At 36.3% G+C, this 22,212-nt stretch overlaps 1 protein-coding gene across 1 annotated transcript in view; it reads left to right on the forward strand.

Annotated features, from left to right (window-relative positions):
- The window catches only part of Fchsd2 (FCH and double SH3 domains 2), a 350,373-nt gene that overhangs the window by 29,357 nt on the left and 298,804 nt on the right, over positions 1-22,212 (forward strand). The window contains exon 3 of the mRNA XM_004641933.2: positions 15,055-15,100. Within this exon, the coding sequence (XP_004641990.1) occupies positions 15,055-15,100 (46 nt within the window). The remainder of the gene's footprint in view (positions 1-15,054; positions 15,101-22,212) is intronic.

Raw genomic sequence — 22,212 nt, forward strand, 5'->3', positions numbered from 1 at the left:
GATCACTTTCCTCTTTGGCCCCATTACAGTAATTTTATTTATGAGCAGGGTTGCATGTTAGAGTTTTAAACTTCTCAGCCAACTAGTGAAGATTGGCTGCAGCAGGGCTGAGGACAGCAGAGGTTGCCCTGTCTCTCATGTCTTTGCAGCCCAATTTCTGCCAGCCTGGCTTGTTTGTGTGATTCCTAATTTAGTCCTGTGTCTTCTGCTTCTTCAAACTATGAACAAGGAAGCTCCCTCTGTGAGGCCATGTTCCCTGTTTTTTTTGTTGCAAATACTGAATTTAAGTTTTGTGTGACCTCAGGAAGTTTGCTGGAAAAAATGTACTCTTCCTTTCCTTTTGAGTTTTGGAACCTCATGCCTAATCTTTTCATTTATTCTCCAGGTTATCTCCTTTTGGTATCTTTTCCACTTAAATGTCCTAATTTTATTGTTTATTTATCCTCTTTGTTGCTTTTAGATGGTTTCTGAGAAAAAAGATTCTGACTCTTCTGTCATTGAAGACCCCACCTACTTAAAATACATTTTCTGTTAGTGGTTTGTGTATTAATTTAAGCAGAATGTTTAAACTGAATCAACTTCATGGTTACAAACTATGGAATATAATGTTTTTGATTATTTAAAAAATATTTTTTGGCATTTGCCATGTACCTTGTTTTTTCCAGCCACTTTACTAATATGTACTCATTTACTCCTTAAAATGATATTATGAAGTAGATATTCTTTTTATTTTCATGTTATTGATAGAAAACTAAGCATAGTTAAGAAAATTAATGTACCTAAGGGCTCCTAATTGATAAGAAATCAGAACACTTTCTGTTTTCCACCCCATGATTATAGCATTTGTGGGTCTTGTCATTACCTAAGTATGCTTGACACTGATGATCCTTTGAGCAGCTGTGTCTCATTCATTTTTATGTAGGCATTCCTCATTTTAGCACTTTCTTTTCCTTTTTGTTTTTGGTGAAGTATTGCGTCTTTGCACTGAGCTATAGCTGCAGCCCTTTTAATTTTTTTTTTTTTTTTTAAAGACAGTTTTGCTAAGTCACTTAAGTAGTCCATGATGGGCTTGAATTTGTGTTCCTCCTGCTTCAGCTTCCCAGAATGCCAGAATTAACATGCATTTGTCATATGCTTAAAGAGAAGTATTTTTTTTCAAGTTGAAAGTTTGTGACAACCCTGTGTTGAGCAAGTCTGTTGATATCATTTTTCTAATAGTTTGCACTCATTTTGTGTTTCTAGGTCACATTTTGATAATTCTTTTTGTTTGCTTTTGTTTTTGTGATAGGATCTGGCTATGTAGTTCAGGGTGGCCTTGAACTTTCTGTGTAGCCCAGGCTGGCCTTGAACTCACCATGATCCTCCTGCTTAACACTGAGTGCTGGCATTATTAGCATGTGTCACCATTCCTGGCACATTTTGGTAATTTTTACAGTATCTCAGTTATTATTTCTTTGTCATGTGCTACGGTTAGTGATCTTTGATGTTGCTATTGTCAGTGTTTCACAGTGCTACAAGCTATACTTGTATAAGATAGAATTTAATGGATATATACTATGTATATATATTCTGACTTTTCTACTAATCAACTGATGCACTTTTCCTCTTTCTCCTTGGGCCTTCCTGTTCTTGGACACAGCAGTATTGAAGTTAGCCAGTTATAGTGGCCTTTGAGTCTTCAAGTGAAAGGAAGAGTTTCATGTGTCTCACTTTTTTTGTGTGCTTGATATCATACTGACGCTTTTCACATTTTGCACATGCTAGGCAAGTGCTCTATCTCCACTTGTTCACTTGCTCCCTCTCCTCTCCTCTCCTCTCCTCTCCTCTCCTGTAATACTGGGAATTGAACTGAGGGCATTGCACATGTGAGCAACCCAACAGTGACCTATGTCTCTAGTCCCATGTTACATTTTAAATCAGAAGTTGGAAATCGTTAAGCTTAATAAGGAAGATATATCAGAAGCCAGGACAGGCAGAAACCTTTTGTATTGAACAAGTACACAAGTTGAGTGTAAAGGAAAATATTTAGTAAATGCAAAGGGAAAATTCTTGAAGGAAATTTAAAGTGCTGTTGGAAAGAGCAGACAAATGATAAAAAAGCAAAACAGCTTTATTGCCAATATGGAGAAAGCTCTAGTGGTCTGGATAGAAGATCAAATCAGCCACAACATTCCGTTAAGTCAAAGTGTAATCCAAGGTCATACCTTTCAATTCTACGAGAACTGAGAAGCAAAGAAGCTGAAGAAGGAAAAGTTGAAGTCTATCAGAGGTGGTTCATGCAGTTTAAAGAAAGAAGCTGTCTTCGTAGCACAGAAGTGCAAAGTGAAGCAGAACGTGGAGATTTAGAAGCTACAGCAGCTTGCCCAGAAAATTTATCTAAGATAATGAATGAAGGTGGCTACTCTAATGTAGATAAACAGATTCATATTGCATGAAGATTCTATCTAGGACTCTCATGACTAGCGAGAAGGCAGTGCCAGGCTTCAAAGGACAGGCTGATTTCTGTTAGGGGCGAATGTAGTTGGTGACTTTTAAGTTGCAGTCAGAACTCAAATTGCAGATTTTACCCCGAGATTCTTGGATGTTTAAGAATTATAGTAAATCCACTCTGCCTGTGCTCTATAAATGAAACAATAAAGCCTGGATGACAGCACATATTGGCAACACGGTGTACGAAATATTTTAAGCTCACTGTTGAGATTTACTGCTAAAATAAGGATTAATTTGTAATATCACTGCTCAGTTATTTTTCCTTTTGAGCAGTTTCTTTCCCTTTCACAATATCTATTATACATTTTGGATCTTGTTTACTCATAGTTTCTTACACTAGGGAGACAATATGATGTTTGTACATGTGAGTCTGAGTTATTTCATTTATAGGTATGGTCTCAAATTGCATCCATTTATTTAAGAAAACCTCGAGTTTGTCCTTCTTTATAGCTGAGTAGTACTCCATTGCATAAAAATATCACATCCTTTTTATCCATTCCTCAGTTGATGGGCATTTGGGTTGTTTCCAAGATTTAACTATTACAAATTGTGCTGCTATAAATACTGCTGGAAGAGAAAGTAGGTATGGTGTTTTTAATTCTTCTGAAAAAATACCTAGGAAAATGGAACCTCTAATCCTAGCTTTTTTTCTTTTTTGTGGCTTGAACTTGGGCCCTTGCGCTTGCCATGCAAGTGCTTATTCTACTGAGCCATCACTCCGCCCCTAATCCTAGCTTTTTGAGGAATCTCCACACTGATTTCCACGGTGGGTATACCAGTCTGCACTTCCACCACTAGTGGAGAAGGGTTCCCTTTTTTCCCACAGCCCCTCCAGCATTTGCTGTTGGTTGACTTTTTAATAATAGCCAGTCTTTCTGGGGTGAGATGGAATCTCACTGTAGTTTAATTTGCATTTCCCAAATGACCAATAATGTTGAATATATATATATATATATATATATATTTGTTTACCATGTATTGTTCTTTACCTGAGAAGTGTATGTATTCATCTCAGATGTCCATTTTTGGATTGGATCTTTAAATTTGAGAGGCTTGATTTTTTAAAATCTTTATATGTTTTAGACAGAAGTCCTTTGTCTGATGTACAGATAGCTAAAATTTTTTCCCTGTTTATAGATTTTCTTTTCACTCTGTTGGTGATTTGTTTAAATGTGCAAAATTTTTAGTAAGGTGACATCCCGGTTGTTGATTGTTTGAAGTACTTCCTCTGCAGTTTGGGTTTTGTTTATGAACTCTGCCTACACCTATGTCTTCAAGATTTCTACCTGCTTACTCTTATAGTAGGTTTAGTGTTTCTATTTTAATATTTAGATATTTGATATATTTTAGTACATGGTGATAGAGATGAGTCTAGGTTTAGTCTTCAGCCTGTGGAAAGCCAGTTTTTCCAGCACCATTTATTAAAGAGGTTATCTTTCTTCCAGTGAGCATGTTTGGCCCCTTTTCAAAGATAAGGTGTGTGAATGTGTTTGTAGTTATGTCTGCATCTTTTAATATTTTTTACTAGGTGCCAGATAACTTGCCACCTGCTAGTCTTGTGTAGTTTAGTTGTCCATTCTGCTTGTTTTAAAAAAATTTATTTTGCATTCTCAGGTCATTATTTTAATGCTGCAGTATGTTTTGTAATGATAGTTTTAAAAACATCCATGTTAAAAAAAAAATAAAAACATCCATGTATTCCAGAGCAAAATTATGAAGATTCTTTATGAAAATGTTGATAATGTGCTGATAATATAAGCAGTAGTTCTCTTATCTATTTGCTGCCCACATTAAATAATTATTTTTGTATTATATATAAGCACCATCATTTATAAAATAATGAGGCAAGTAATTCAGGATATCATGAGATAGTCATTTCATATGTCATTTATTGAGTTTTAGTTCACTGTAAGAATATGTATTACTGTTTATCTGTTAGCTCATTGATGGGATACTTGGACTGTTTTGATTATTACGACTAAAGGTGTTACAATTTTTTTTTTTTTGCACAAGTGTTTTTATGGATATATTTTTGTCATGGTAAATACCTCATATGGAGATTGCTGTGTGACACTAGATAAATGTTTAATTATAGAAAAATGCCAGAGCTGGGCACATGCCTGTAATCCCAGCCCTGGGGAGGCTGAGGCAGGAGAATTGCCATGCATTCAAGGCCACCTGGGTAACAGAGAGTGCAAGGCCAGCCTGAATGTGTTAGAATTTCATTACTCTTTCTTGTCATTAATACATATTTAAAGTTGTCAGTCTTTAATTTTAGCCATTTTGGAAGACATTTATTTTTATTACTAATACCCTATGTCTGTTACCACCATTAGTAATTTGACAGTCTTAGGTATTTTTATTCTAGTGATAAAGTTAAATGGGTGCATTGTGCAGTCAGTCCTTACACCAGCTGCACATTTGGAGGTGTGATGCTTCTGAGTTCACTTTCTCTTCTGCCACAACTTGGGTGTTTGGAGGCCTTAAGGGCTCCTCAGACTCAGTAATTTGCCTGAAGGGCTCTCAGACCTGTTGTAATTTACTTTGGCAAAGGGACTTAGTTTGAAATCAGCCAAGGAAAGGGGTGCTTAGGGTAAGAGAGTTCCAGGAATAGAGCTTCCAGTTGTCCTCTCCCAGCAGCATTGACAGCACAATGCATAGTGGTACATTCAGAGTATTGTCAGTTAGAGAAGTTTACCTGAGCATTGGTATGCTGAGTTTTTATTTGGGTTCAATTCCTTAGACATGATAGACTCTCATGTTACTGATGTTAGGGCCCAGCCCCTCATAGAAGTTCAGTTGGTACTGTGTGGCCCAAAGCTATCTTCACATCCATAGCATATCACATTATAAGATGAACTGTTTAATGTGGCACAAGGTCCCTAGGTAAATAAAAATAGTCTTTATGAAACAGGATATTTCAAGAATTTGGATACTACCTCCCAAAGGCCAGAAACAGTGGGAAGTAAGACTTCTCTTTGGGCAAAATTAATTCTGTACGTATATTCATATACTCTGTTTACAAAAGCTAATGTATGGGAATGGTTACATTAAAACTTATATAATCTATGGCCAAAATCAAGAAACTTAACTTAGATACTTAATCCAAATTTATGAAGCATCTGAAATCTGGTAATATAGCTTTTATCAGTTTTAAAAATTTATTAATTTAGCAGACATTTATTAAACCTCTGCAGTGTTCAGGCATTGTGCTGAAATGAAATCTATTGTCTTAGCATAAATACTAAAATCCAAAGTATATTTATTGCTTATAGAGAGTGCCACAATCTCTTAAAATGTTTGGCTGAGGGCTAGGTTGTGAATGAAGTTAATAGAGATGAGGACACACTAAGTGGCAGCTCCTGGTGGTCCTCTGTGTTGTGTTAAGGAAGTTAGGCTCATACCCTAAAGGTGCTGAGGAATGATTTCTTAAATCAGGAGAATGGCTTGATCAGCCAATCTTGATCTTGGTTTTAGAAAATTACTCAAAACATAGAATTTTATTAAAGATTTAATCTTCATATGGATTTATTCTTATTCTTTTCGAGACAATATGGAACTTATATTTTTCCATGTAAGTATATGAGTTGATTAAAAATTATTTTTTTCCAAAAAAAAATTTTTTTCCAATTATGGAAATAAAAGATTACTGGGAACAACAAACAAAGCAGAAAATATCCCCTTTATTTAATAAAAATTTGAAGTATATTTTTAAAGTATCTTGCCCATCTAGATGTGCTTTTCAGGTACTTCTGAGTGTATACAGCTATCTGTGGTACACAGAGGTATATATTGATTTTTTTGTATTTGTGCAGGGTGTACAGGGTATACAGGATCTCACTACACAGATAGGACTTGTAGTGATTCTTTTTTCAGCTTCCCAAGAGTTGGGATTACAGGCAGGCACCACCACACCCAGTCTCATTCACAGTCTCAGCACACCCTGGGGGGTGGGGCCCGCAAGGCAGGCCAGGGATCAATCCTCTGACCCTTGTGTCTGCTTAAACAGGCGCCTTAATCTGCTGAGCTATTTGGCCAGCCCTATATTGATATATTTCAAAAGTAAAATGACATGTTACTTTATAATTCTTCTGAAACTGACTGCAAAAAATCCTGACTTTGTAGCTTTCTTTATCACAGTGGTTGTAATTGTTTATTATCTACTTGTCCTTCTTGAAGTTTACCTTATTAGCTGTGGTTTTTTTTTAAAGTCTTATTAGCTGTTTTATCCTTAGGACTTATATGGTGTCTAGCTCAGTATGCCAGCAAAGAAGTTTATTGCATGAGTTAATTGAGGACATATTTTCATGCCAGTACATAAAGAGGTACTATGTTCTTTATTATGGCTACGTAGAATTCTTCTGATAATATAATTTATTTTGAAAAGTTATTTTGATTTAGTTATTAAAACATATGGTGAACATATAAAGTGAAACAGTTGTTGTGGAAAAATTTGATGGTTCTTCAGAAATTAAGCATAGAATTACCATATGGTATAGCAGTTCTCCTCCTGGTTATATACCCAAGAGATTTTAAAGTATATGTCCACACAGAAACTTATACACACAAATGTTTATAGCAGCCTATAATGGTCAAGATGTGGAAGTAGTTCACACATCTGTTAGTTAAATAGATAAATGAGGTGGTATATGTACACAGTGAGATATTCAGCTTTGGAAAAGAATGACATATTAGTAACGCTTTCTGGTGGTGGTGGTGCTTGGGATCAAGCCTCAGACCTTGATCATGTGAGACCCGTGCTCTGCCACAAAAGATCGTCAGCCCTGATGATGCTACACCTTTGATGAAACAAAGACATGTATATGAGTAATATGAGTAAAAGAAGCCAGACATAAAAGGTCACATATTGTATAATCCTTTTAATAGGATATGTCTATATTTCACAAATTAATAGTGACAAAAAATTACATTTGTTGTTGTCAAAGGATGAAGTAGCGAGGAATGGGAAGTGATTACTTAGTGGGTATAAGTTGCTGCCTGGGGTGATGAAAAAATTTGAAACTAAGGACACATTGTGGTGACGTAACATCCGGTACACGAAATACCACTGAATTAAAATACATTCGAAGTGGTTAATTGTATCTTTTGTTGTTAATTTTTGTTATGTGAATTTTACCTCAATACAGATTATTTATATGTATGATACATATTCAAATAATATAAGGGTTTTTTTATGTATTTAGTACAGGGTCTACAGGGTCTTACTACTTAGATGGGACTTGTAGTGATTCTCCTGTTTTCAGCCTCCTAAGTGCTGGGATTACAGGCATGTGCTACCACCCAGTTTCAATCGCCCTCTCAGGGCGACCCGGGGGTGGGGCTGCCACAGCAGGGATCGAACCCTGGCCTCTGTGCAGATGCTTTAATCTGCTGAGCTATCTGGCCAGCCAAAATAACATTTTGTGTGTGTGTGTGTGTGTGTGTGTGTGTGTGTGTGTGTGTGTGTGTGTGTTCTCCTGGTGTATGATGAATTATGATGAATAAATTTCCAAATATTTATCATGTTAATTTTGGGTAGTTTTTATTTTAGATTTGTTTTCTTTCTTTGGAAAGGAAAATTAGTTGATAGCCTTGGTAACTGTTTAACAACTAAATATGACACTGAAAATGTTTAAATTAATTGATGCCATGTTCTGAAGAATTAGTTCTTTTTCTTGCAGTCCTTACATGAAAATCATTGTTTCAAATAAGATGAGTTATATCAAAGTTTAAATGGATAGTAAACATTGCTTTTATTTTTTGAAATGTTCTTAAAATGCCATTTCATATATATATGTATATATATGTAATTTTTCTAGATTCTTTTTTAAATGGTGAAAATATGACCTAGTTCATTTTAATGTCTTTTTGACTAGGCTATTAATAATGGGTGGGAATTTGGTAGCACTAGTCATAATTTCTAACCTCAGTTAGAGATTAGAAAAGCAATATTAGGGCTGGCCTGATAGCTCAGCAGACTAAAGTGCTTGCTTAGGCAGAGAGCAGCAGCTGGGGTTTGATCTCTGGCATGCAGTGCTGACCCTGCCCCTGGGGATGCGCTGAGACAGTGATTGAGACTGCATGTGGTGGCATGCGCCTGTAATCCCAGCGTTTGGGAGGCTGCAAACAGGAGAATCACTACGAATCTGATCTACATAGTGAGACCCTGTAGACCCTGTAGACCTTGTCTTAAATACAAAAGAAGAAAGAAAAACAGTATTAATGTTATACAAGTGTGTGCGCTTGTTTGTGAATGTGCAGTTATTTTTAAAAAAGGCTTTTGTTTCCAATGTAATGCACATTTTTACTAAATATCAGAATTACAGACAAAGGAAAAGAATAAAATGAAAGCCTATAATCCTATGGACCAAGAAAACTTCCTTTGCTGTTTTGGCATATTTATGTACATGTGTAAATATTTACAGATGTATAATGCGTATGTATATATATATGCAGCATATATATTCCTATATAATATGTAGTTTATATGTTTTTGCTTAATTACATTTTAAAGAACTATAACTAATACTCATATATATGTAAAATGCTTCATAATAATATACTCCCTAAGAAAAAGAATCTTGCCTTGCTCTATTCTGTAGTTTTGGAGTGTAGTAAAAACACACATAAAATTTACTATCTTAACAATTTTAATATGTACAGTTCAGTGGTATTAAATGCTGTGCATCATTACCACTTTCCATTTCCAGAACTCCTTTCAGTGGGTACAACTGAAACTATCCCTATTAAACTGTAACTTACCATTTCCCAGTACTCCTGACAGACCCTATTCTACTTTGTCTCTGTGCTGTTGACTGTTTTAAGTACTTCACATAACTGGAATGCAGTGTTTGGCTTTTTAAACTGACTTATTTCATTTCACATTGACTGATTGTAGTACTAGAGATTGAACTCAAGTTATTTTCTCTACTTTTTTTAGTATGTTGATAGTGTTTTGAGTCATAAAAATTTAATATTTTTGTAGAAGTCTTTTTAAATTTTAAACAATTTATTTAACTGAGATGGACTTTGTTTCTGAAGTGACTTCCATTTATTTTGATACATCTTTTCCCCCTGGTGATTCAAGCCAATATAAATATTTTATAAATATTTGAATATTTGGGTATTCACCTGCATAATACCTCAGCAATATCTTTCAGCAAGAAAAACACTGAAGAGTAAAGACTAGACACAATTACTAGGTACGGTGAAAGTCTGCTGCAAATATTTCTGTGATAAGAAGGCACCACATACTTGTTCAACTAAGAAAACCACCCTTACAACACAGTATGATTTTATTTTTGCATAGGACCTACAACACTTAAGCTGCAATTGGGTGCTGAATAGCAGAGCAACATCCCCAGTTTATACCATGAATTCATAGGGAATAGGTTCCAACAACTCAGGTTCCTTCCTTTCCATTGGTCCTCACAAAGTGTGTTTCTCTGGGAGGGACAGGTTGGTGCTTCAGTGGAACTCTGGCTTCCTTCTTTTTTGATCATTTTCCTTGACACGTTTCAGGAAACTATCATGACTTTTTGAGTGTTTAATGTGCTCCATATGTACATTAATCCTCTTGGCAAGTATCGTGCCTTAACTTGCTTGTTTACAACAATGCCAACAGCATGCTGGGTCACAATGTAGACTCATCCCGTTTTGCCATGGTAACATTTGTGAGGCATTCCTGTTTGCACTGTACCCATTCCCTTGATGTCTACAATATCACCCTTTCTGTAGATTCATATGTATGTGGCCAAATGAACAACCCCATGTTTTCTAAAAGGCCTGGAGAAGATATACCGGGTTCCCCTCCTCTTACCCTTTGTGTTAGTCATTTTGCAAATACTAGACAATGGTGGTTCTGGCCAAAAGGGCTGTTGTGTGTCTTAATTTGTCTGTTTTTCTCTTTTGTTCCCTGTGCCTTTGCTGTCATATCCAAGATATTATTGCGAAGTCCAATCTTATTTACCCTGCTTTATTCTAAGAGTTTTTTAAAAAATGATTTTAAGTTTTAATGTAGGTCATGAATCCAATTTTGAGTTAAGTTTTGTATATGATAGTAGGTAAGGATCTCAAGCCCTTTTTTGTGTGTGGGTATCTAGTCTACCCATTTGCATTTGTTGAAGAGACTGCTCTCTCCTGGTGTATATTCTTGTAATTCGTGTTGAAGATCAGTTGATTATACGTGCGTGTGTTTATTTCTGGGCCTCCTAATCTGTTCTGTAGATCTGTGTGCCTGCATCACACTGATTTTATATCTTGGTAGGAAATGTGTGCCTTTTAGTGTTCTTTTTTTTTTTTTTCTTCTTTCAGGCTTATTTTTAGCTATTTAGAAGTTCCTTGAGATTCTCAATAAATGTTAGGATGTTCTCAATGAATGTTTTCTCCATTTCTGCAGAAATCATCATGGGATTTTTATAGAGAAGCTGTTAAATCTATACACTGCTTTTGATGGTATTTCATCCTTAACAATATTGTTTTCCCACAAACATGGGGTATTTTTTCTTTAATTTCAGACGTGTTTTATAATTTTCACTAAGATTAATTTCTAAATATTGTATTTTGATAATAAGTGGACTTTAAAATTTCGTTTTGTATCATTATATGTAGAAGTGTAACTGAATGTTGTGTGTGACTTTTTAAAGACTTTTTTTTTTTGGTGGTACTGGGGATCAAACTCAAGACTTTGTGCTTGCCAGGCAGCTGCTTCTGCAGCTTAGCTATCTCCTCAGCTCCTTGTATGTGACTTTGTATCATTTTTACTTTACTGAATTCCCTTAGTTCTAGAAGGAATCTAAGGTTTTTCTATATAAAATATTACACCATTTGTGATAAGGATCATTTTACTTCTTTCTTTGCAAATTGGTTGTCTTTATTTCTTTTTCTTGTCTAATTGTTCTTGCTAGTATTTCCAGCACTGTGTTGAACAGAAGTGGCAGAAGGGGCTAGGCATAGTTGCTCATGATTGTAATTCCTTCACTTTGGAAGGATAGCCAGTTTCAGCTGAGTTTGGATGATTTAGTGAGACCCTGTTTCAAAATAAAATATAAACAAAGTGCTGTGGATATACTGTGGTGCGAAGGTCCTGTGTTTGGTCCTCAGTACCACTCCCCATCCTCCCCCCCACACACAGTGGTAAACGTGGGCATCCTTGTGCTTGATCTCAGAGGTAGAGTTTTCACTGTTTATACTTGAGCATAATGTTTAGGTACAGGTTTTTCATATATGACTTACTATGTTGAAATAGTTTCTGTTTAGAATTTTTTATCTTAAAAGAATATTTTTAAATGCTTTTTTCTGTATTGAGATGACCATGTAGGTCTTTTTTCTTCATATTTTTTCAGTGTTCAGTTTTTGTATGCCGAATCCTTGTATTTCAGGAATAAGTCCCACTTAATCATGATATATACTTCTTTTAATAGGCTGCTGAATTTAATTTGCTAGTTTTTGTTGAGGATTTCTATTGTCAATGTTCATAAGTGAAGTTAATCTACAGTATCAGGATGATGCATGTCCATAGAAAGAATTAGAGATTGTTTCTTTCTCTTTAATATTTTTGGAAATATTTGAGAAGGATTAGCGATCTCTAGAAGTTTAATAAGATTCACTAGTGAGACCATCAGGTCTAAGGCTTATTTTTGCTGGAAGATTTTTGATTCCTTATTTAATTGTAATTATAGATACTGTCAGATTTTCAGTGTCTTTGTGGTTTAGCCTTACCAGGGCTAAAAAGGCAATGACCCTTTAAATTTTCTTAAGTCACTGAGGCCAAAGGGAGAGGGACTTGCATGAAAATGAGGGAGACTGAGCAACAGTGTTTGCCTTCTCTGTATCTCTACCGTCAGTATCAGTCATAGCATAATCTCAGAGACAGGTTTTGTTTTGCCCATCTTGGTCATAGTTGAGATACTATTTAAAAACAAACAAACAAACAAATAGACAAGCTGCTTCTGAAACAAAATGCCTGGCTGCATTGTCACAGACTTAGGGGTAGAGAGTGGTGGTTCCAACTGTCCTGATTGAAATTGGATCAAGTTAATTACTATTATCTAAGCTTTCCCTTGGAAGTAGGAGCCCTGCGATTGACTCCCTAATTCCAAAATGGGTAGATGAGATAGGCAGTACCAGTGACTTTGTTGTCTCAATGGAACACAGGTTTCTGCGGCTTCCTATCCCAGTGTCTTACCAGAATTTTCTCTGCTTCCTTAACCCTTGAATGCACTGGAGATATTTATTGTATAGACTCTTATTTTTTATAGATAATCTAAAATACCGTTAAACATGCATGAATTTTTAAAGTCTTTCTCCTTTTATATTTTAACATTAAGAAATTAGTTATTTATTCAAACAAATATAGTAAGATTTTGAATAGTTACATTTCTTAGGCTGTATTGGTAAACTTAAATACTTTTTCAAGTTAATTTTGATTTCATGACTTTTTTCTATTCCAGTGAACTCTCTTTCCACTTATGTCTGTCTTAGTACAGCAGGATCTGCTTCCCCCCATTGAAAGCTTTTATTTATGGAACAAATTTTGACACTTACTTAACTAGGCTTAGAATTTCAGATATTGTCTGTCTGTCTATCTGTGGCAATAGTGGGGATTGAATGCAGGACCTACACAATGAGTTTATACCTCCTTTTCCCATTTTTAAATTTTGAAGCAGGGTTTCGTTAAGTCACTAAATTGTCCAATCTGGTTTTGAACTCATGATCCTCCTACCTCAGCCTCCCAGAGTGCTGGGATTTCTGTATGAATCAAATACTACCTTGTACTACTATATTTATCTGTATGCTGACTTCCACAAATAGAAGGACACTCGTAAGTTTTGGTTGACCTGGGCATGGTGCTACATACCTGTAATCCCAGCACTCAGACTTCTGAGGCAGGCAAATCAGGCTAAAGCCAGCCTGGGCTATGTTGTAAGTTTAAGGCTGATCTGAACTACAGAACAGAACCCTTTCTCAACCCTCCTCCCCTCCAAAATTGGGTTGAAAATGGAAGTGTGTGTGTGTGTGTGTGTGTGTGTGTGTGTGTGTTTCATGGGTTACAGTGGTTTTTCAGTACAGATTCCTAGCATAGAACAGATAAGTTTTTAATTCAGAATATTCAAAGTAAATTGCCAGTATTATGTGGTTCATAAGGTTATTATTTTATTAACCAGTAAAATAAGAGAAAATACTGCTAGTCATAAAGATTCATCCCTGCATTATAAATTTACAATTTTTTTTAAAGTGACAAGATCTCCCTATGTTGCTTGGACTGGCCTAGAAATCCTGGGTTCAATCCAGGTGACATGGTATGCACCAGCTCTTGGAGGTTGAAGTAGGAGAATCACAAGTTTAAGGCCGGCCTGATCTACATAGCAAGTTTAAGACCCCAGTCTAAAATAGTTTTGAAATAGTGAGATACTATTTCAAAAACAAACAAACAAATAGACAAACCCAAAAATGAATGTGGTGGTGCACTCCTGCAATCTCAGCACTCAGGAGGCTGAGACAGGAGGATCGCTGCAAGTTCTGGCCTGTCCTGTGATGCATAGTAAGCTGAAGTCCATCCTAAATTACAAGCAAGACTCTTGTCTCAACCCTCCCCCCACCCCAAAGAAACAAACACAGAAAAACAAATGAGGTTCAAGTAAGTCTCCTCCTGTAGCCTCCCAAGTGGCTGGGACTACCTGTGTTTACCACTGTGCCTAGCCATAAATGTTCAGATGTGAAAAGTATGAACCTTAGAATCTGCAAAATTATACATACATGGAAAATATGTTCTCAGTGCACTACATATGTAGCCACCTTGTGCTGTTTTTTAAAAAGTAGGAAACAGTTTATGAGTTTTCATGTTAAAGTGATCAGAATTTTTTACCTTGTTTTCTCTAGTTTCTGTTGTGTCACTGAGTTAAGTAAACATTTTTAGTAACCATATTATATAATAGCCATTCTTACCACAGTTGCCAATACTTGACCTGAGATTTACTGTGTGCTAGACACCTTTTTTTTTTTTTTTTCCATTTGTGTATGTGATACAGAGTCTCACTATGATGATTTGACTCATGGTGATCCTCCTGTTTTCAGCCTCCCCAGCGCTGGGATTACAGACATGTGCCACAACACCTGGACTCTTACCAGCAGCTCAGCGCACCCTGGGAGTGGGGCTGGCACCACATGCAGGATGGGGGATTGAACCCTGGTTCCTGAGCTTGCCAAAGCAGGCACTTTGTGTGTTGAGCTATTCTGCTAGACACTTTTGATGACTTTCTATATTTCAAATAAGTTTTAGAGTATTTTATGAAATGAGTTCTGATTTTGAACCCAGTTTACCAAGGAGGAAGTTGAGGCACAGGGAAGTCTAACATCTTGTCTAAGATCATTCCTGTAGGTGGTTAGAGCTGGGCTTTGAATGTGGATTGTGTAACTGTGGAGACTGTTACTGCTGGTAGCAGTCTTTCTAAACAGCTAAAAAATGAAATACATTTCCCAGACAATATTTGAAGGTGTGTTGATAAATTTACATGACATTATTAAGTTATGTTTTTGATAATTAATTTTTATTTGTATTTTTAGGACATTCAGTCAGAAGAGGGCTGCTATTGAAAGAGAGTATGCACAGGTAAGCTTGGAGCTGGAGGTCCCCATGCTAGGTTTACTTAAGGGCAGATGTGGTTGTTAGAACCTTAGCACTTCCCCTTTTCTCTTTACTTCTCATTTCTGGTTGCTGTTCTTTGATTCCCCTTATGTTTCATTTGAATATTTAACAGAGGAGCTAACATGTTTCTTTTTTTTCATATTTTTAAAATAATTTTATTGAGAAAAAAGTACCAATAAGATAGTTTCAAAACAGGTTAGGACAGTTACAATAATTAAAACATTGCATATTGTTGTCTTTGTAGTAGTTATTCATAGTACAAGATGCAGACATGATGTCTTGTCTAAACACTATTAGTTCAAATCTTTCTTCTCATTGAACTAAGAGAAAGTAGCTGTATATCTGTGCTATTTTTTCCCATAATTTTATTGAGAAATAAAATGTTTCTTAATACAAAGATTGTGAACCTGTTGCTTAAAGATATTTCACAAGTATATTTATTCATTCTCATTTATGTGCTCCATTTTCTTCAGTTAATGAAAGGTTAATTTTTATATTCATTCTGGATTTTAGTTTCCATTACAGGCCTGTTGTATAAGGTGATATGCTTTCAGAGGATAGTGTGGAGCCTTATCTAGGGAAGTTTAAGCATTTCCTTCTTTAATTTTAATTATAGCCTTATTTGTGTTCCCCTAGCTGAATATTGCAAGGAGAAATATATTGGTATATCATCTTGTAGATGTGAAAGAATCAGTAACTATTCTATGTATAAAAACAATTAACATGATATGAAAATTTTCGTCGTTTCTTTTGTATGCATTTGCTACAGGGTTTCACTATGCATCTCAGACTTGTAGTGATCCTCCTATTTTCAACCTCCACAGTGCTGGGATTACAGGCATGCACCACCATGCCTGGTCTGGCTGGTGTGGCATGTGGTGCTGGGGATGGAACCCCAATCCCTGCACTTGTCTAAGCAGGCACTTATTCCACTGAGCCATCTCACTGGCCCTTTGGCCCTTTTAAGCAGTTACTTTCTGTGTGGAATAGCATTTTAGAGAGATTCCCCCTCTTGAATCCCAGCAAATTTTAAAATTTTTATTTGCAGCAAAAATTTAAAAGACAAGAGAACAGGTCCGGGGAGATAGCTCAGTGGAATAAGTGCTTCCCTGGCAAGTGCAGGGGCCTGAGTTCAACCCCCAGTTCCAAAAAAAAGAGAGAACTTTAGAAGAAACAGTTAACATGCAATATGTATTCTACACGGTAACCCCTATTGCTGCTGCTGCTAATTCTTTGTATAAACAATGAGATTAGAGCATACTTTTCTTTCTTTAAATGCTTTTTTAGTTTTAACTTTGATTTTATTCAAATTAAGTAGATGTGTCTTTTTTGATTTGATAGTCTTAGAAGAAAATCGTTTCTTAAAAGCTAGGTAAAATTGATTTAGTTGATAGCTGTTGAATGCTTATAGTGTGTCAAATGCTTCACATAATAAATACCACCAGTTCTAATGTTTTTGTTGAGCCTTTTTTTCTTTGTGTCTATGATAAATACTGGCAATAATAGCTAAATATATTGAATCTTTACCTTGTGCCAGGTTTTGTGGTTTTATATATGTTATTTAGTATGCTCCTTTCAATAAATAGAAAACATTTTTGTTTCCTTCACAGATAGATTTTCAAACCTGCAAATATGCTTATATACAATATATGTATATTTATAAAATTGGGATGAACATTCATGATATGTTTTTACAAAGAGTACAAAGTAAAAATTTTAATGACATTCTTCTGTAATAAGATTCAAAATTTTGATCACCAGTAGTTTATATTCATGATTAAAAATGTAAAATGATACTTTAAATTGTATGAAAAATAGTAGTCCTGTGCTGCAATTCTGGTCCTGTTCAGATAAGATAAAAAGAAAATGCCTATTTTGGTTTTCCTGATAGTATTTCTGTCTATAAATAAGGTGCCTATAGCTGATTCTTGATTTATCACCTGTAAACATATAATAAGTGAGAAATTAACCCACTAAACCATTTCTTTCTACTATACCCTTGTATAATTGTGACACTATTTTAGTGCTTTTATAACTCTTAATGATAATGTTTAAATTTTTATCTTTTTTGTCAGTACAGATATACACATTATTTATGTTATATATAGATGTGTATGTTATATATATAGGTATGTATATATATGACTATATAAAGATACACATATGCATGTGTATATATGTAGTGCAATGAAATTACATTTAATTACCAATCAGATTTACCCTTAAAAAGTTTAACTATCAAGTGTATTGCACTTGGTTTGTTTGTACAATCCTATATAGCAAATAAACTATGTAAAATATCTAATGTATCTTTCTAAATTTTAAAATCATATTCAGGATCAATATGTTCCAGTGTCTCCACTTGGGAAAATTGACTGGGGAGAACCAATTTACTGACTGTTGTTGTTATTAATCATATAGATACTCTTGATTTTTTAGATTTTTCTTTTATTTTTAGTTGTTTTTGTATTTTAGGGAAGGTTCTACAGGGTGTTCAGGGTGTCACTACTAGATCGAGTCTCATAGTGATGTGCCTGTTTACAGCCTCCCAACAGCTGGGATTACAGGCGAGTGCCACCACACCAAGTCTCAATTACCATCTCTGTGTGCTCCAGGGGTGGGGTGGGGTGGGCATGGCAGGCCTGGGGATCGAACCTCAGGCCCCTGCACCTGCTTGCAGGGGCCTGGGGATCGAACCTCAGGCCCCTGCACCTGCTTGCAGGCACTTTAATCCACTGAGCTATTTGGCCGGCCCTTAGATATCCTTTAGATGACTGATTTGTCTTATCCTAAAGTATTTCCTAATTTTTCAACTTCTTTCTTGACATTATAGACAGTGTTATCTCTGTCTTCTTATTTGCCTAAATATTATTTTTACTTCTTGTCAATATTAGAAAAACTGTTAGACACATTCTTTCCATATGTTTTGACAGTATGCACTAATCATTTGAAGCTTATTTGTTTCCTTATTTAAGGAACTTATTGCTAATTAAGTAGGGTAACTTGACTTACTTAAATTATTTTTTTCCTTTACCTTCTTTAGCTCAGTATGCAATTGAAATTTGGGGAGACAAATTTTGAAAAATTGCAGCATAGCAAATACATAGTAAGATGGACAAAGATTTATTTATTTATTTATTTATATTTTTAAAATTTTACATATTTGGTACAGGGTCTCCCTACACAGCTAGGACTTGTAGTGATCCTCCTGTTTTCATCTTCCCCAGCACTGGAATTACAGGCATGCACCACCACATCTGGTCTTGGTTACCAGCTCGGCAAGCCTAGGACGGAACCAGCACAGTGGGGATCCAACCCTGGTCCCTGTGCTTGCCAGGCAGGTGCTTAGGCCTCTGAGCTGTCTCCCTGGCCCAAAATGGACAAATGTTAAATATGTCTTTTAATACATTTTTTGTGTGAATTGAATATAGCCATGTACTGTTAAGCAAATTAAAATAACATTATTGGGACCTCAGAAATAGTCAGATTCATACCTTCTAGTAGTAACTTATATTCTTTTTTCACTAGAATTTATTGTTTTCTTTTTTAAAATTTTATTCAGAATTGAAGCTTTGACTTTTCCTTTTAGAATTGCATGTGTATAGATAATGTACGTGTATTTGAGACAGGGTCTCACTGTGTATTCTAGGCCTACCATCAACTCACTATGTAGCAGACGCTGGCCTTGAACTTTCAGTGATCCTCCTGCTGGAATTACAGACATGCATCACTATGCCTGGCCTTTTTTTATCGTGAGACAGGTTTTTGCCAAGTCATTAAGTTGCTCAGGCTGGGGTGGAATTTATAATCACTCTGCTGCAGCTTCCAGAGTGCTGGGATTATAGTTGTGTACCACTATGTCTGGCTTTTATCTGATTTTCTTTCATAACTAAGATTTTAAGTTTAGGCTAGGGAAATAGCTCTGTGGTCTAAGCCCCTGCCTGGCAAGTGCGAGGTCCTGAGTTCAGTCCCCTTGCCAGGCAGGTACTTATGCCGCTGAACTATATCCCCACCTCCAGTTTTTAATATATTCTGGGTTTGATTCCTTTTTCAGATATACGTATTCCAGATATCTCTACAATGCCATAAAGAAATGTTATGTTTGTGGATTGCTTTTTAATCTGTTAATGATTTCTTTTGATGAAAAAAAATTCTTAAGTTTTCATGAAATATAATTTATTTTCTTTTATACTTGGTGCTGTTTACATCCAATTTAAGAGTTTGGTGTTGGGGCTGGTGAGATAGCTCAGTGGACTGAAGCACCTGCTTAAGCACAGGGGCTGTGATTGGATCCCCGACACCACTGCCATGCCACCTCTGCCCCCAGGCGGGCTGAATTAGCCACAGACTAGATGTAGTGGCACATACCTGTAATCCCAGCGCTGGGGAGCCTGAAAACAGGAGGATCACTATGAGTCTGAGCTGCTTAGTGAGACCCTGTCACAACCAAATACATTAAAAAAAAAGCTGGTGATCCCCAAAAGTGTTCAGGTGTTATGTAGTGTTCTGGAATTTTTATTGTTTAATCTTTCATAGTTCTGTTGTCTGAAGTAAACCGCTGTATGGTGTGGGAGTGCGGTCAGGATTTCATTTTCCATATGGATATCCATTTAACAAAGAATCATGTACTGAAAAAATCTCACTTGCACTGAGGTGGAGTGATATTTTGGGTTGAATTATTTTGTTGATGCCTACCTGGGATTTTGATAGGAGTTGTTTGCATCTTTAGATAATTTGGTAGAACTGATATCTTAATTGTTATCCCCATCTTTATTTAATGGTTCTTTCATTTTTTCCTGTACACTGAACACATCAGTTCATTGAACCCTCCCTTTTGTCAGATGTCTGTTTGCTCCAACCTGCGGTCTCTTGTTTTAGTCTGGGTTCTCTGAGATTGCTGCATAGGCCTTATCCTGAATGTTTTAATTCTTTCTAGTGTGGGATTCATCAGTCCTTTGGCTCAGTGGTGCCTCATTCCTATATTAGCACTCAGACTGAGACAAGATCAGAAGTTTAAGGCCTTCTTGGACTACACAGAGAAACCGAAAGGGAGAGGCAGATTCTAGTGTATTCCCTTACTTTTTAAAGGATCTTTATGGGGCTGGGGAGATGGCTCAGTAGAATAAGCTCTTCCCTGGCAAGCGCAAGGGCCTGAGTTCAATCCCCGGTTCTGCAAAAACAAAAACAAAAAAAAAAAAAAACTTAAAGGATTTTTATGTAGGAATTTCCTAAGTTTTATACCTGAATTTATTAGCTCACTGAAATTTGGTTTGTGTAGTGAAAGACATAGTATTGTTCAGAGGATATAATAGTAGAAATCTCTAATATAATTTCAAAGTGATGAGAGATTTTCTTCATGTGGATATAATAATAGTAAAAGGACTACCCACCCAATCTCCCGCCTCCTTTGTGGACATTATAAAGAAGAAGGAGAAAGGAAGAAGGAAGAAGGAAGAAGATCTCAGTACTCCAAGAGGCTGAAGCAAGAGGAGCACGACTTTGAGCCCAGCCTGGGAAACTTGACGACTTAGCAAGACTCTGTCTCAAAAGAAAAAAATAGAAGGAGCAGGGATCTTCCTCAGTATGAAGGCCCTGGGCTTAGTCTTCCCACTTTGCTTTGCATACATCTCTTCTCTGAGTATGGCCTTGTACCAGTTCCTATGTTGACATTTGTGGATCAGAAGATCCATGATGCATTTTAAAATATCTTGAGTTTTTTAAAGGAGAAAGTTGATGTTTTGTTTTAAGAGAAAACATGGCACAATATATGACAGTGTGTTCTATCATTTGCTTACTTTTTTTGAATGTTCAAAATTAATTAGAACATATTTCAAAATTCATCTCTTTATCTTGGGCATATGTAAAAAGGGATATATAATGAGTTAGTTAAGGTTTTTTTTTTCTGAATTTAGGACAGGGTGTATAGGGTATACAGGGTCTCACTACATAGATCAGACTCATAGTGATTCTCCTGTTTTCAGCCTCCCAAGTGCTGGGATTATAGGCATGCCTCACCATGCCCAGTCTCAATTGCCATCTCAGGGCACCCTGGGGGTGGGGCAGGCTGGGGGCGCTTTAATCTGCTGAGCTATCTGGCCAGCCCAGTTAAGTATTTCTAAAATATTTTTATGTTTAGAATCTGACTCTTCTGAGTAACTTTTAGATCAGATCCATCAGTCTTCTTGCTCTTTCCACCTTGTATTACTTTTATATTACTTTGTGATGTATTGTTTCACAGCACCCCCAGTATTGCCTGCAGAAAAAAACTGGTACAAGGCCATACTCAGTAGTTCTCCATTGTATATAAATGCCATACTTTCTTTATCCTTTTACCTGTTAATGGATGTATAGGCTGTTCCCAAGATTCAGATATTATGAATTGTGCTGCTGTAAACATGGGTGTGCATATGTCACTGTAATATGTCTTTAACTCTTTTGGGAAGATACCAAAAAGGGAATGGCTGAGTCAGATGAAATTTTTTGTTTTCAGTTTTTGAACAACCTTCATACTTATCTCCATAGTGGTCATACTAGTGTACATTCTTAGCAGCAAGATAGAAGGGTGCCTTTTCCCCTGAAGCTTGGCCAGCATTTGTTACTTGATTTCTGATGATACCCATTCTTTCTAAGTGAGGTAGTATCTCAGTGTTGGAGGTTTTCATTCTTTTCTTACTTCTTTGTCTTTGGAGTCAAGGCTCTCACTGTGTTGCCCATGCTAGCCTCTGATTTAGCAATGGGTCTGCCTCAGCCTCCCAAGTAGGTGAGAGAGTAGGTATGTGCCACTACCCATGCTTTACAGCTTCACTGAATATTTTACTAGGGTGACTGTTTAAAATCTGAACCAGAATTTTAGCTGTCTCCTAAAGTCTTTTAAAAGACAGCTATAACTTGCAGGGTATTGTAGTTACATGTCTGTAATCGTAGCATTTAGGAGGCTGAAGCAGGATGATGTCCTTGAGTTTGAAACCAGCCTGAGCTACATAGTGAATTCAGGGGCAGCCTGGAATATATAGCAAGCCCCTGTCTCAAAACCAAACCAAACCAATAATAACAAAACACAGCTATAATTCAAACTT

This window comes from Octodon degus, unplaced genomic scaffold (genome assembly GCF_000260255.1).
Source record: "Octodon degus isolate 3935 unplaced genomic scaffold, OctDeg1.0 scaffold00146, whole genome shotgun sequence".
Lineage (NCBI taxonomy): Eukaryota > Metazoa > Chordata > Mammalia > Rodentia > Octodontidae > Octodon > Octodon degus.